This window comes from Panthera onca, chromosome A1, assembly GCF_046562875.1.
Source record: "Panthera onca isolate mPanOnc1 chromosome A1, mPanOnc1 haplotype 2, whole genome shotgun sequence".
NCBI classification, from domain to species: domain Eukaryota; kingdom Metazoa; phylum Chordata; class Mammalia; order Carnivora; family Felidae; genus Panthera; species Panthera onca.
This window is the reverse complement of record NC_138339.1, coordinates 132,828,268-132,843,556: the sequence shown is the minus strand read 5'-3', so window position 1 is coordinate 132,843,556 and position 15,289 is coordinate 132,828,268. Positions and strand designations below refer to the sequence as shown.

Here is a 15,289-nt window from a genome sequence, read left to right as displayed (position 1 = left end):
GGGAAAAAGAAAGTGATCGATGTTTGGCTCATGAATGTTTAGAACTGTTTCAACATTATGTATTACTGAATCTGATATTCTAGAATGATCTCAATTCAGGACATATGAAACATGATAAAACTACTGGTTCTTGAGACAGAATCTTGGAATTAGAATTGCTCACTAGAAAATTTCTACTTTAAGTATAATTTAGATTTATGTTGTGATTTGCCTCATTTTGGGTGTACATTTTCGGATTTGGGACATTTTTGTCATTCTTGTAGCAGATGTGGCTCTTTGAAGTTTATGGCATCCCAAACTCTATATAATTGTAGTTTTGATTCTTCTGGGTAGATCCAAGATTCTAGGAACTAAGTACAGGGGCAGTTCACATTTGCATGGTCCCTATAAAGCACATGTAATATTTTGATGTATTTTGTCTCAGTTGCCACTGTAGTTGATACCAGCATAAACTTTCTGTTACATATATTTCTTTTCTTTTCTTCCAGGACTACCAAAAGCAGCCGTGATCACTCAGATGCAGACTTTAAAGGGCTCTGCTGGCTTGTGGGCTTTTGGTTGTACTGCTAATGACATCATTTATATAACCCTTCCCCTGTATCATAGTTCAGGAGCTCTTCTGGGAATTGGTGGATGTATTGAGTTAGGTAAGTTTTTATTTTATGTCTGGTAAGTCTTCAAAATGCCTATTAATTGTAACTTGTGTTAAAGTTTGAAACTCTATCAGTAGAATTCAGAGTGATTGTGTGCTTATTATATAATTACAACAGAACGTTTATTAAAAGGACATAATTTCATGGCATAGCATTCTATTCCTGAAACTGGAAAGACCAGTGCCTTGGAAATTTGGCCTTGTGGTTGGAGCTGACTGTTGAGTGGGCTTCCTTCTCCATGCGGTCACTCTTCCTTGGATGATCTACCCTGGCCTCCTTAGATGGTACTAGGAGCCTTCCACGAGGGTGAATGTGGAAGCTGTGTTGCTTTAAAGGCTTACCCTCAGAAATCACTTAGATAATTTCACCTGTATTTTGATGATCAAAGCCAGTCCAGATTCAAGATTTGAGAGGTGGGGAAACAGACCCTACCCCTTGAAAGGAAGAGTGGCAAATGCACATTGAAAGGTAAGTGTATAGAAGGAATTGTTGAGCCTGTCTTTGAAGACAAGGTACCTGGGCATCTAGTAACTCAGTTGGTAGAATTTGTGACTCAGTAGGTTTCATTCATAAACATGCTCAGATTACGTGTCTGGCCCTGAAATAGTACTTAACTATAGTTATGTGTGTGTTTATATGTCACAGTGTATATGTCTGAACTACAATAAAGTAATTTTATGGAGGAGCATATTTAGACTATGATCGGTGTCCAAAATAAATCAAGATGAGGGTTAAGACATTAGCATTTTCCTTGGAAAAAAGTCATATGATTTACATTGTTGTGAAAATCAGGTTGTTACAGTTAAATTCTGCAGCCATCAGTGAACTTGTTTTTGGTGCTATGTTACCAACTCTACCTTACTAACTCTCAACCTTGAGAAATACTAAGGCTCCTTTAAGGTTTTAAAAGTAAATAAGATGTACATATTCAAGGTCAAAAGTAAATGAATATTGTTGATCCCTGTGGAGAAGACTAACCCTTATGGGTAGTCATCCTCTAACGCTTGCAACTCCCTAAGCATTTTGATTGCTTCTTTCATCCCAAAAAGAATATATTTGTAGTCAAAATACAGAATTGTAACATGAATTTTTAAAAAGTTTATTGGACTGTAAGATTAATGTTTTCAAATGAGCTTGATATAAATGGCCACTGATAGATTATAAAAGTCTTGAAATTGAATACAAGTGCACCAGACAGGCCAACATCATGTTAGTTTTCTGTTCATTCTGCCCTCAAATATTTCCCCTAGTGCCTGTTTTTTTTGGTTGTTGTTGTGTTGTGTTTTGTTTTGTTTTGTTTGCCTTTTCTCATAGGAGCTACTTGTGTATTAAAGAAGAAATTCTCAGCAAGTCAGTTTTGGAATGACTGTAGAAAGTACAATGTGACTGTGTTTCAGTATATTGGAGAACTCTGTCACTATCTTTGCAAACAACCTAAGGTAAGAATAATCATTACCAGAAAGGAAAAGTAATTTCAGAAAGAAAAAGCATGGGGAGAAAATTAATTTTTGTTCGTGTATATTCTACTTCTTCCAGAGCATAGTTTGACTGACTGACAGATGTTTGCAATACCCCAAGATGAAATGAATGTAAAACAAGTCAGAAAAAATAAAAGGACAGCTAGGCAGGATTGTACTAATGTGCTCTCTATGGTGGCAGGATAGGACAGACCCACAATCCAGTCCACTTGGTGTTTAGACTGATTAAAATTTCTGTAAACACAGCACACATCTGATTATGACATTAGATGATGCACACAGAAAGCAGTTATTACAAGGTTGAATTAGAGAATCTTTTAAAATGCTGTTCTTTGAAAAAACAAAACAAAACTAATGACATGGATTAGACTTGTTTTCTATTTCTTTTCTTTTGAATATGTGATTATCTTAGTATATCTTTCTGTTTGGTTTTGATTTCAACTTAAAAAGAAATTTTGCTTTGATGTATGTTTGTCTGCCCACCTAAACCAATCATTTCCACAGACAATTGACAAATTGCCCCTCTCTGAAAATAGACAAGCAGAGAGAGTTGCAAGAGCCTGAAGTTTGTCTTTATTAGTTTGTTTGCTTTTTTGCCTCAGAGGTTATTTTCCTTTTCCTGATCTCATTTATATTTCACGGTGCTTATTTTTTAACTGTCTGGTTTTCTAAACATTCTTGAGGCTATAAAGAAGTGGGCTTCTGTAATCAAATCTCCACCAGCCCCATGAATAATGGTGATAGACAATGCCCCCTGTGTAGGACGGGCAGCAGAATTGATGACCTGCCCTTGACCCTTGCTAAACTTCTTTGTTCATTTCTCATCACCTTTGCCATCATCATGCCAGCTTAAGGCATGGATGGTGGGCCAGATGTCTTCTCTGGCTGGCTAAAATATGGACATGTAATCCTTCTTTACCCACAGCACAGCTGAGACTAGGCTGGAAGCATTTAAATAAGACTTTGTTGAAGATATGGGATTACACAGGGCAGAAAAACACAAAAAGAATGTGAAACTGGATAACCTTATTTATAAAATGCTCTCATTCACTTTAAGCTCATAGTTTACCATGTAGAGACCTCCCGTCTAGTTCCCGACCCACACCCCCCCACCCCCGTTGTGGCCAGAAGCCATCCTTGTTCTTTCCTTGGTCAGGAGTGCTTCAGTTAGCTACAGATTCCCTCGATCTATCGCTAAGACAGAGAGTCTCAGAGACATGTTCTAGACTTTTTTGACCTTTGTTTTCTTCGGGAGGCTTTGCCAATGTCAGTGTTGTGGTCTTCTGAAAAGACCTGGTAGAACAATTAAGTATAATGCCACAGCCTGACATATTTTCTCTTCTAGTTTTCATTGTGTTCTTTGGTAATGTGGTATCTGGACTAAGATAATTTAGGGAATTAATGCCCTCCAGTAAAATAGAAGCCACCTTCAGTAAAGGATAGATTAGGTACTTCTTCATGAACTTTCTAAACTGTGCCCCTATCCATTCCTTTTCCTCCTTATCCTTCAGTAACAACATTAGCTTTTTGCAAGACTTTTTTCTCATTAAGTATGTACTGAATGGTTGAACACATGCATTTTTTTCTAACATTTTACTGTATTAAATGATGCTGCCATTAGTATCTTTATGCAAGATCGCCAGTATAGGGGCTCAGAAGTGAAGGCTGACAAAGGACGTGGATATTTTGGTGATTTTTATGGCATATTTCCAAATTGCTGTTCAAAATGGTTAATGTGATTTAGAGTCTCATCGACCATTGTGGGAGGATGCATATTGTACGGTCTCTTATCAGTACTGTGTGATATTAAAAATATGGTTTTCTAATTATGCTTCATGGGGAACCAGCGCCTCCTTCAAGGTTCCTCAAAAGTCCCTGAAGGAGGTGAACAGGGAAAATAGACCAATCTTCAAGATCCACCCTTTCAGATATGATGGATGAAACTCAATTTGGTTGGGCTTCTTAATAATATTTTGTTCGCACAATGAATGTCTTGTTTTTTTAATGGGAAAACTATAATTTTATTTATAATTTTATAGACTAGAAACAAACATGTTTTTAAATTTTCTGTTAAGATTACTGGCAAGGTGGAATAATTTTCTATCTTATTTCACCTCAAAATGTCTCTTCTGAGCCTTTTACTCATTTATGTCTTTAGCACATAATATTTTCTCTTACCTGTTTGAGCTATCATTTCCTATAATAAAGGTATTAATAGTTTGTCATGTTCACTAAAAATCTTTTTTCAGAGTGTTTTCCTTTGATTTTTTTTATAAAATGAAATATCATTTTCACCTCTTTGAATTGCTAATGCACTAATTTTGAGAAAATGCTATAGCTGCAGAGAATTTGAGAGAACTGAGAATTGAAAGTAGAGCACTCAATTTCTTTTAGTTAGTTAAATATTTTAATTCTTAACTCAAGTCCTTCGAAGAAAAGATAGCGTTTGTGAAATATTCTCTAAGCATTCACCTGAAGGAAGTAGAGAAGAGAAAGAAATAAAAATAGCTTTGCCCAAAGGAAAACTTAATGACTTTTTTAATGTTTATTTTATTTTTGAGAGAGAGAGACAGAAATTTAATAATTTTCTTAAGCAGAGATGCACTGTATTACCTAATCACTTTTGCTGATTTCACACAGAAGGAAACAAACAGTTCTTGGCATTAAAGATCAGGAAAAGAAGAAAGTCATTCTGTTATGACATCTTACACCTTCAAGGAGGTCTTTTTTTTCCCCCCTGTCCAGTATTTATTCTTTTCAGTGAATTGCTTCTGCAGAGAAGGGACCATGTCTTCTGTGAGCATAGCATTGAGTTCTGGTACAGCCAGACAGTGAATAGATGATAGGGTCCATATCCTCAGGGAGTTAAAAGTGGATGTCTCATAAACCGTGGTTTGAAGCCTCCTAGACACTTGGTTAAAATAAATCCTTAAAGAAAAGAAAGCAAAATCACCTATTCTACAAATACATCCGGATTTGTTGTCCATCCAAGGGTAAGTGATATATTCCAAAGGAGATTTACCTGCAGGTAGAATTCACCACCTGAGTCGAGTGTTTGAAAGCAGAATTCCTATATATTTTAATTCTTAACTAAAGTTCTTTGGGGGAAAAGTTAGTATGTGTGAAATAATCTTAAAGCAATTACCTGAAGGCAAATGGAGGAGGGGAGAGGAAAATAAATACAGCTTTGCCCAAAGCTGTATGTGGTTTTATTTAGTTGCATAAAAACACCCTGGACTTGGCTTTCCCTGGATGGAAGCATTTATCCACCCCCTAAACCCTGTCTTTTTTCTCCATTTCAAAAGTCCAATTACAAAAGTTCCTGTGGCGTACACATTGGATATGCCTCAAACTTCTGGCAGCAGCAGTGCCCTTTTAAAATAGCCAAGGTTCTGGCCCTTCTTACTCAGAGGGATGGAGTAATTATTCTCTTCCTTGGAGAGTAGGAAAGCAGCTCTTCCTCACATCCATCCTTCACGTTTTCTGCATTACCGAAGCGCCATCATACAACTTCTGACTGGACCTACTTCTTTGGTTTTGTACCAGTAATGCTGCATTTAATATTGCTTGGTGAGGAACGCTGGGGAGTGCTACATATCACTGATCGTTTGGGGGAATTCCTGCAGCATTTCATCTTATTTAAATAAATTCTGCCTAAGACAGCAGGCAGCCTTCTCTAGGGATAGGATCATATCTGTCACTCACTCATTCATTCAGGTAATATTGCAGGTTTCCATATACGGGGGCACCCAAGACAAACAGGACTCCTTTTCTCATGGATCTCACACTCTAGCTTGGGGAGAGAGAAAATAAACCAGCCAACACATGAAGGAAATTCATTACAAACAATGACAAGTGTGATGATGAAAAAGAGGGTGAGGTGGTGGAGGATGATGGGTAGTGAGGGTGAGACTTTGCTAATTAGGTTGAGGGGTCTGGGAAGGCTTCCCTGAAATGGTGACCTATGAGCTGAGGAATTGGGATGGCAAGTGGGATCCAGCCGTGGAAAAGCTGGGGGGTTGCAGTCACAACAAAGCAAAATAAAATAAAGGACACAGTCTGAGTATTTAAAGAGAAGGAAGTTTTGGCCAGGCCACTGACAGACCAGATCTTGAAGGGCTCAGTCTACGTGAAGGAGAAATTTGCATATCATTCCCATCAGAGCATTTGGAAAAAACGAAGGCTAACTGAAAAAACTATACTGATTTGGGACCTATTTGAGGGAATGATAATAAGATTTGTTAATTCAGGGGTAGGGAGTGAAGTAAAAAAAATCAATGATGAGTTTCAGGTTTCTGGTGGAAATAGGTAAATTGGGAGCCATTTGCAGAGATGAGGAAAATCAAGATTTGAGAAATTAAAATGAAATTCCTTTTGTATCTGTTAATTTTGGTCTGTTCATGAGGCATCAAGGTAAACAAGTGGAATATACAGTTGGATGTGGGAATCTGGAGCCCAAAGCATACAGGGGGCAGGATATAATTAGCAAAACAAAGACCTATGTTATGGTGCACATATGAAATGCTTTTTTTTTTCAAGTTATTATTATGGTTTATCATTTGGGCAATGTAGTTTGTCTCCGTGTAAAACCCCTATGTTTTCACATTCTGAATGCATAGCCTACCTATACTTTCTAGTATATGTATTTTGGTATATGTATTCTAGTGTATACATCATAAGTTACATCCCTTTTCTTCTGTTTTCTTTTCTTTTCTTTTTTTTTTTTTTTTACTGTTTATTTATTTTTGACAGAGAGAGAGAGACAGAGCACGAGCGGGGGAGGGGCAGAGAGAGAGGGAGACACAGAATCCAAAGCAGGCTCCAGGCTCTGAGCTGTCAGCATAGAACCCGACGCAGGGCTTGAACTCACAGACCTGAGTGAGATCATGACCTGAGCCGAAGTCAGACACTCAACCGACTGAGCCACCCAGGCGCCCCTCTTCCTTCTGTTTTCTTAAAAGCCAAGAAATATACTGGCAGCTAGAAAGCATCTTTAGGATTCTAGATCCTTGGGTTAAAGCGCATTAAAACTTTGACAAAATGGGTTACACTCGATTCCCGTTATGAAAAGAGAGACATTTTGCAGGACCTGGATAACTGATAAATATTTATTAATTATTGCTCATCAAAAGCCATATAAATTTTACTGAGTTTTTTCACTAGCAGTGTTTGGACAATCCTGTGGGGAATCTTTAAGCGATTGCTGGGCTTTTCTGAGTGTAACAAAACGAAAATGTTGAGTAACAGTGATCAAGTATTGGCACTGTGAGATTTTTTTAAGACTTCAATTTGAAAAACTACCCACCCTATTTTCCCTGAAGAACGCCCATCATTTCTTCCAAGCTTTAAGACCAGATAAGACAAGCTTTTTCCTTGTCGTGTTTAGGTAGGAGGTGGGAATGAAGAAGATATAGCAGTGTCAAAGGATACGATTCCACTAGAAGATACTAAATGATGCTGAGTTGATGTAGGTGAATAAATGCACCTTAATGGGTATATTAAGAACATTTGTTCTTTCATCGTGTTTTCATGTTCTTAGTTTCTACATAACCTCAAATGTTTTATCATCATGTTTTCCTTATTCCACCTCTTGTAAAAGATGTAGTTTATCAAAGCATGAAGGTCAGGAAACTTTTCTCATCACACGTAATAACCTCTAAAGAATGATATTTTTAAATTAATGTGAACTTTAATTGTTATTAAGATGTCCTGAGTTAGTTTCATCACCATTTTCTTCTCTGGAACACTCAAAAGAATTGATTTTATCTCCAAGACCTAGGCATTTTAAGATATTTATACATTTTTTGTTATTTGTTTCCCCCAGATATTTGAAACATATTATTATATGGTTGAGTAAATCATCTCTCTTTTAAAACTCACTTTTCCTTAAGTAAATCAAAGGTGTGTTTAATATTCTCATACTAGCTATGAAAGCATTTAGAAAAGTTGGCAAGTTCCCAGAACCTTCTTTTCTGCTTAGAAACTACAAATATACAAATATAGTCCTCAGAAGGACTAGGATAAGAAATAACTACAAGCACCCTAAATGCTAGTAGAATTAGCAGGGAATTAATGAATATTTTGAGAATGTTTTAGACTGTGTAAATTATTAAAAGCTTTTAATTGCTAATTTAAAATTTAATGGTTCATATTTCATTAGTAGTGATACATATAAAATACACATTTTTTTCTGTCTATCTGCTTTTACCATTCATGCTATGATTTCCGTTAAGAGTACACATATCCCTTATTTATGAAATTTCCCAAGAAATTTACTTTATGCACAAAGTCATCAGATAGTGCATTAACTGTGGAATCAAAAGACACGGGTTCAATTTCAAACTCTTTAAAAAAAAATTTTTTTTAATGTTTGTTTATTTTTGGCAGAGAGAGCACGCGCATGGGCATGAGCAGGGGAGGGGCAGAGAGAGAAAGAGAGAGGGAGACACAGAATCTGAAGCAGGCTCCAGGCTCTCAGCTGTCAGCACAGAGCCTGACATGGGGCTTGAACCCATGAACCATGAGATCATGACCTGAGCTGAAGTCGGACTCTTAACCTACTGTAGAGCCACGCAGGTACCCACTTTAAAAAATTTTTTTTAATGTTTATTTATTTTTGAGAGAAAGAGAGAGGGACAGAGCGTGAATGGGGGAGGAGCAGAGAGAGAGGGAGACACAGAATCTGAAGCAGGCTCCGGGCTCTGAGCTGTCTGCACAGAGGCCAAAGTGGGGCTGAAACTCATGAACTATGAGATCATGACCTGAGCTAAAGTCAGACGCTTAACAGACTGAGCCACCCCGGTGCCCCTCAGTTTCAAATTCTTGTCGTATGACTTTCTGCTGGTCACTTCTCTTTGAGCCATACTTGCCGTCTTCATCTAAAATAGGTGACAGTACTTACTTGTCCTCACTTGTCCCTCACATAATCCAGTTATGAGATATATGTGAAAAAAATCTAAACTGGGAAGCCCAATACAAATGGAAGGATTTTATTTTTAAACAGAATGTAGTCATGTTTTCTGCATATGTCATTGTAAAATGAGAGTAATTTTTGTGAGTGTTGAAAATAATTGGTCTATGACCAATAAAAATCACACTCTAATTATAAAAGCCAGTTTTGTGTTTTTTTTTTAATTTTTTAACGTTTTATTTATTTTTGAGACAGAGAGAGACAGAGCATGAACAGGGGAGGGTCAGCGAGAGGGAGACACAGAATCTGAAACAGGCTCCAGGCTCTCAACAGTCAGCATAGAGCCTGACGCGGGGCTCGAACTCACGGACCGCGAGATCATGACCTGAACCGAAGTCGGCCGCTTAACCGACTGAGCCACCCAGGCGCCCCTAAAAGCCAGTTTCAATACAGCATAATTTTAAAGTACAACTTTAAAATATTAACATATTAGTAATTTTATAATATTGTGTTTTCACAACTAAAAACACTGAAAACAAAAATATAAAATTAGAAATCCTGAAAATATGATGCATGTTTCCTCTTGGATTATATACTATTTTTCCTGTATATATGGTATGTGAGTGAGGTTTTCCTACAGTCCAAATCGATTTAAAATATTAAAATTATATCTAAGATTATTTTATCATTTATTTGCAATTTTTCACGTTGCTTCTTCCTTTAATAGTATGTTCCTGACTTCCTTGCTATGAACATACAAAATCAAAGTGAGAAATGGCCAATCTTTACCCTGCAATGAGCAAGTACAAGAATCTTCAGCAAGTGATAAATGACTAGAATTTTCCAAATGATCATTTTATTCCCAATGGAAAAAAAATAACAATAAATTTAGAGTAAACATGTCAGGGGGCTAATTCCAACCTTTCCATTAATTCACCATGTGACATGAGGCAAGTAATTTAATTTGTTTGCCCCTTGGCATCAGGGAGCTTGAAATTCAAGCCTAACTTCCATGTCTCAAAAGCTGTGTGATCTTGAGCAAATTATCTTGCTTTTCTGAATAGCCAACACCCCAGTTTTTTCATCTATAAAATGAGTGTAATAGCAGTTATGTCCAGAGTTGATGTAAGGGTTAATGAGTTAAGTGCAGGAATTCAAATGGAAACAGATTGATCTCAATGGCCAGGGACTCCCTGGAAGAGGCTTCCGGAGATAGTTTTTGTTACCTTAGGGAATATGCCTAAATTGAAGAGCTAGTCTCCAGCGTGATAGGTTCAGATTGCCTTTTATCAGTGTATGTGTTTAGATTAGACTCATATCGACCAAGCTCAAGAATGCCAGTTGAGAGCTTTACATGGTCTCCATTGCTGGATCTTCCTTAATCTTCCTGACACCTGATCTCGAAAGTGGCCAAAGCCCAACTTTTCAGCACTTCCTCTGACATGCTCTCCTTGCCCCAACCTGACTCTCCGAGTTAATGACAACTCCATTCTTCCAAGTCCTCAGCCACACACACCCTGGGATCTCCCTTGGAGTTCTCTTTCCCTCACACCCCATCTAACCCTTGAGCAAACCCTACAGATTTGACGTTCAAATACATCCAGAACGAAACCTCAGTTTAACACCTCCCTGCTGCTCTCATCTGAGCCAGCTCTGGTTCCTTCTGATATTTTACCACTGGCTTCTTCTTCACTTCACTCTTGTCCTCTTAAATTCTGTTCTTACATAGCAGTTGGAATGGTTCCGTTAAAATATAGGTCAGGTTGTGTTACTCCACTATGCAAATACCTCTCATGGTTCACTTGGAAGAAAATCTCGGTTCCCTTATCACAGACCACACAGCTCTATGTGGTCTGCTTCCGCTACCGGGATGTCCCCTCATCCCCCGATTCCCTGTCACACCGCTCTCTCTCCATGTTCACTCCACCACATTTGCTGCCCTTCTTGCTTTTCCTTCAGTGAAAGGGGGCTCTCAGTTCCCTCCCCTTGAATGTTCCTTCAATATTTGCATGACTCACTGCCTAGCCCATCCCAGTCCCCCTCACCAGAGAGAGCTTCTCTGACCACAGGTCCTACTGATGTGTAGTGTGGTGTCCACATTACGATACCACACATGCACCAAGAGAATGTGAACGGTTTATTACTTACATAATGGGGCTTTCTGGGGAGAGCAGGGCAGGGTCCCAAGCGTATCCAAAAATGGCTTCAGGGGTACCTGGGTGGCTCAGTCAGTTAGGCATCCAACTGTTGATTTCCGCTCAGGTCATGATCTCGAGCCCCACGTGGGGTTCTGTGCTGACAGTGCAGAGCCTACTTTGGATCCTTTCTCTCTGCCCCTCCCCCACTCACCCTCTCTGTCTGTCTCACCATAAATAAACATGTTTTAAAAATGGCTTCAGAAAGCAGAAGAAAGGGATGGGCTCAGCTTTTATTGTGATGAGGAGGAGGCAGTAGGGTGAGTGGTCTTGTGCAGGTGGGGCTGCTTGTGTGCTTTGAACTTCCTGTTGCTGCCAAGGGAAGGAAAGCTGGGCTTTCTCTCCTGCTTGCCCAGATGTGAGGTAGGGGAAGAAGGGAGTGTTGGGGCTTGAAGGCTATCAGTAGTCATACACCAGGAATGGAGTCAGACTCTATTACAATGTTTATCCCATAGTCTTCGTTTACTGCTTTATTTTTCTTCATGGTACTTATGACTCTGTTATAGATTTTATATGTACTTGTTCTTTATTCTCTCTTAATCCCTCCTTTCTACTATTATATAGGTTCCAGGAAAGCAGGGACTTTATCTTTTTCATCTATAATTATATCCTCCATACTCACAATGGTACCTGACGTATAGTAGGTGCTCAGTAAAAATTTGTTGAGTTATTTTTAAATTGTTTTTAATGTTTATTTATTTTTGAGAGAGAAAGACAAAGTGTGCATGGGTGAGGGACAGAGAAAGAGAGGGGCACAGGATCTGAAGCAGGCTCCAGGCTCTGAGCTGTCAGCACAGAGCCTGATCCGGGGCTCAGACTCCTGAACTGTGAGATCATGACCTTAGCTGATGTCCGACACTTAACCCACTAAGTCACCCAGGTTCCCCTGTTGAATTATTATTATTTGTTAAATAAAGTAACCAATATAAGAAGCCTCATTGCTGGGATACTCATGTACTCATGACCAGCACGATCTTTCACTGGTCCCAGCCCTGCATGGTAAGCTCAGTTAAAATCAGAAAGTCAAGGGGTGCCTGGGTGGCTCAGTTGGTTAAGCATCTGACTTTGGCTCAGGTCATGATCTCACAGTTCGTGAGTTTGAGCCCCGCGTCTGGCTCTGTGCTAACATCTCTGAGCCTGGAGCCTGCTTTGGATTCTGTGTCTTTGTCTCTCTCTGCCTGTCCCCTGCTCAGCTCTGTCTCTCAAAATAAATAAATAAAATAAAAGGTTAAAGATTTTTTTATAAAAATCAGAAAGTCAAGTTCCTGAGGACAGAACTCAGAGGGAGTTTGGATAAATCAAAGGTTTGCATCATTACCTGGAGCAAGTCAGACTGTTGCTGCATCCAGCTCAGAGCAGAAATTATCTTGGTAATGGGCCCCTGCACTTTTCAGAACATTTCATTAATAAATCACAGTAGTTGTGGCTCAGGTGACCCTTTTTCTGGGTTTCCAGAGAAGACTACCGTGCCCTCTATGTTTACACAGCCCTTTTTGTAGTTAGATGAAATAAAATTCAGGTTCAAGGCAAGTCTTGCAGAGACTCTTGGAACCAGTCTTTCTCAAACAAGGCAGCTTTGAAATGTCCCCGGTCTAAAGCAGGACTCTCCCCCTGCTCTGAGTCCCCTCCCCGCCCCCCCCCCCCCCGAGTGCTGTCAGGTTAGAAAACACCTGTTCAGAAGCAGATTGTAAATGGCAGTCCCTCTTAATATTATATCTAAAAGATAAGTGTGAAATAAGCCCACGATGTGGCTGCAGAAATTTCTGCTTTAACACTTGAAATCACAGAGGTCTTTTCAAGCTACTATTTATGCCTTCAAATGGTTTGTGGAACTGTGGCCTGGCATCTCGGAAACTATGGCCTGCCCAAACCCACGCTGGGGAGGCAAAGACTTATGGGGTGCTGGAGCCCGCACCCAGTTAGCAGTACAGGTCTCTCCTTTCAAGTACTCTCTGGTCCCTTCTCAATAGAGGCCTCCACTCTGTCCCCCACCATTCCTCTCCCCCTTCAGTAAAAGAGAGGCTGCCGGGTTTTTTTTGTTTTTTGTTTTTTTTTGGCCTGGATTTTTTGCCCCAGGATTCTCTGACAGCCTGTTTGCATTTAGTGTTACTCTCGTACCCATTCTGTAATACCCATGTGGCTCACTGCCTTTATTTTTTCAAGGTATAATATTGGAGTGGCTGTGAAGGAAGCAAACTGTTGGAATGTAGTTCATTCCTATTATATGGAGTGCGTTGATGTGATACATGCAATTATGCATGCATAATTATCAGTGGGCTTTGGGAAAAAGAGGTCTGACGTTAAAGAGAATCAAGATGGAAGAATCATAATCCCTAACATGTGTTGTTAGAGATTTTAGATGATCCTTTAGGAATTAGACCATACTTTTTTTACGCACTAAGCAGCTAGTTATCCGGGACTGAAGGTGGAAAGGATTTGCCCCTTTGTTTTCACTGTCAATTTCTATTTCTTTTCTGCGTCTCCATCTATCAACAGATGCCCTTTGTTTCCCAAGAAATCATAGCTGATGCCAAATTACCTGTGTTTAAGCAGAACTTCCAGAGTTTCATTTTTCATAGGCACATAAAGAGGCTATTTTGCTTGGGTGTGTTTTAGATTTTCTGAGGAGGATTAAGCACATGTTCTGGAAGAAGAAGACTTTGTTTCTAGGAGGGTATTGTTAGAGGCCTGCCCACTTCAGCAGTTGAATAAATAAACAAATGACTCAGTAGGAGGTTGCTGTAGTTCAACCACTGACTGCCCTGTAGCAGCTCAACCAATAGACACTGCTGGAAAAACAGCTCCCCAAGAACACTTTGAAGAAACAAGAGCCTTGGTTCCAGTTGATGTGAGTCCTGTATGGCCACATCTGTTGGGCATTGTACGTCCAAGTTGGAATGGATACATGGTACTGAAAGGCAAATGAAAAAAGTGCTCTCCTGAAATCCAAGACCTTGGGATCGCTGTCCTAAAAGGTCTGATTCATCCAACAGATTCACTTTTAAATTTCAAGTGGGTTGAGTGTCTGACTCTTGAGGTTGGCTCAGGTCATGATCCCAGGGTTGTGGGATCGAGCCCCGCGTCCGACTTTGCACTGACAGGGCAGAGACTGCTTGGGATTCTCTCTCTGCCCCTCTCCAACTCGCACACTCTCTCTTTCTCACTCTCTCTCTCTCTCAAAAAAAATTCAAACGGGATTTTAAATGGCTGGAGATAAAATGAATACTTTGTGTGTGTTCTAAAATGGCTTACTCTACATGTGTGCAAGTCTATAAATATTTAGGCACTAACTACTGAATTAGAAACCCATGTTTTGATTGCTTCCTATTACTAAAATCCTGGGGAAAGGTTGGGAAAAATAGAACATGGGCTTTGGGGGGTATGGGGTTGGGGGGCTTGAGCTGTTTTTTTCTCTTCTGTTTTTTCCTTTCTTCCCTCCCTGTCTTCCTTTCTTTTTTGACTTGCTTTCCCTCTCTTTCTTTCTTCCTTCCACAGATATGTTTTAAACATCTCTTATGTACCAGGCACTGGCCTAGTCATTGGAGCACAGCGGAGGAGAGAAAAGGCAACAGCCCTGCCCACACAGGGCTTTCATTTTCATGAGTTCAAATTCTGTCTCTTGTTTATTTCATGTCTATGACCTTGGACCTGAACTTCATTATCCCAGTGTGCAAAATGGGGATAATACATCTTATTTTATAGGGTTATCATGGTGATTAAAATGAGGTAATACAATAACCTGGACACAGGGACTCAAACATATTCTCGATCTTTCTGCTTCTGCTGATTTGGCTGCAAACATGTCTTTTGTTTTTTGTCCAACATCATCCTCTGGATTTCTGTATTTGCCCTCTTTCTCTGTCTGTCTCTACCTTACTTGTTTTTCCTTGTTTGTTTCTCTATTTGCTTGTATCCCTTTCTGCATGTCTCAGTACCTGTGTCTCTCTGGGCAACCATGTGTCTCTATTTTTGTGTCTCTGTGAGTGCATCTTTCTCTCTCTCTTTGAATATGTTTCTCTGTATCTAGTTTATCTTTTTTTTTCTACCATTCTG

General features: G+C 39.4%; 1 protein-coding gene across 1 annotated transcript in view; it reads left to right on the top strand.

Annotated features, from left to right (window-relative positions):
- The window catches only part of SLC27A6 (solute carrier family 27 member 6), an 81,059-nt gene that overhangs the window by 40,202 nt on the left and 25,568 nt on the right, over window positions 1–15,289 (top strand). Inside the window, exons 3-4 of the mRNA XM_060636226.3 lie at window positions 489–647; window positions 1,968–2,092. Coding sequence (XP_060492209.2) covers window positions 489–647; window positions 1,968–2,092 — 284 coding nt within the window. The remainder of the gene's footprint in view (window positions 1–488; window positions 648–1,967; window positions 2,093–15,289) is intronic.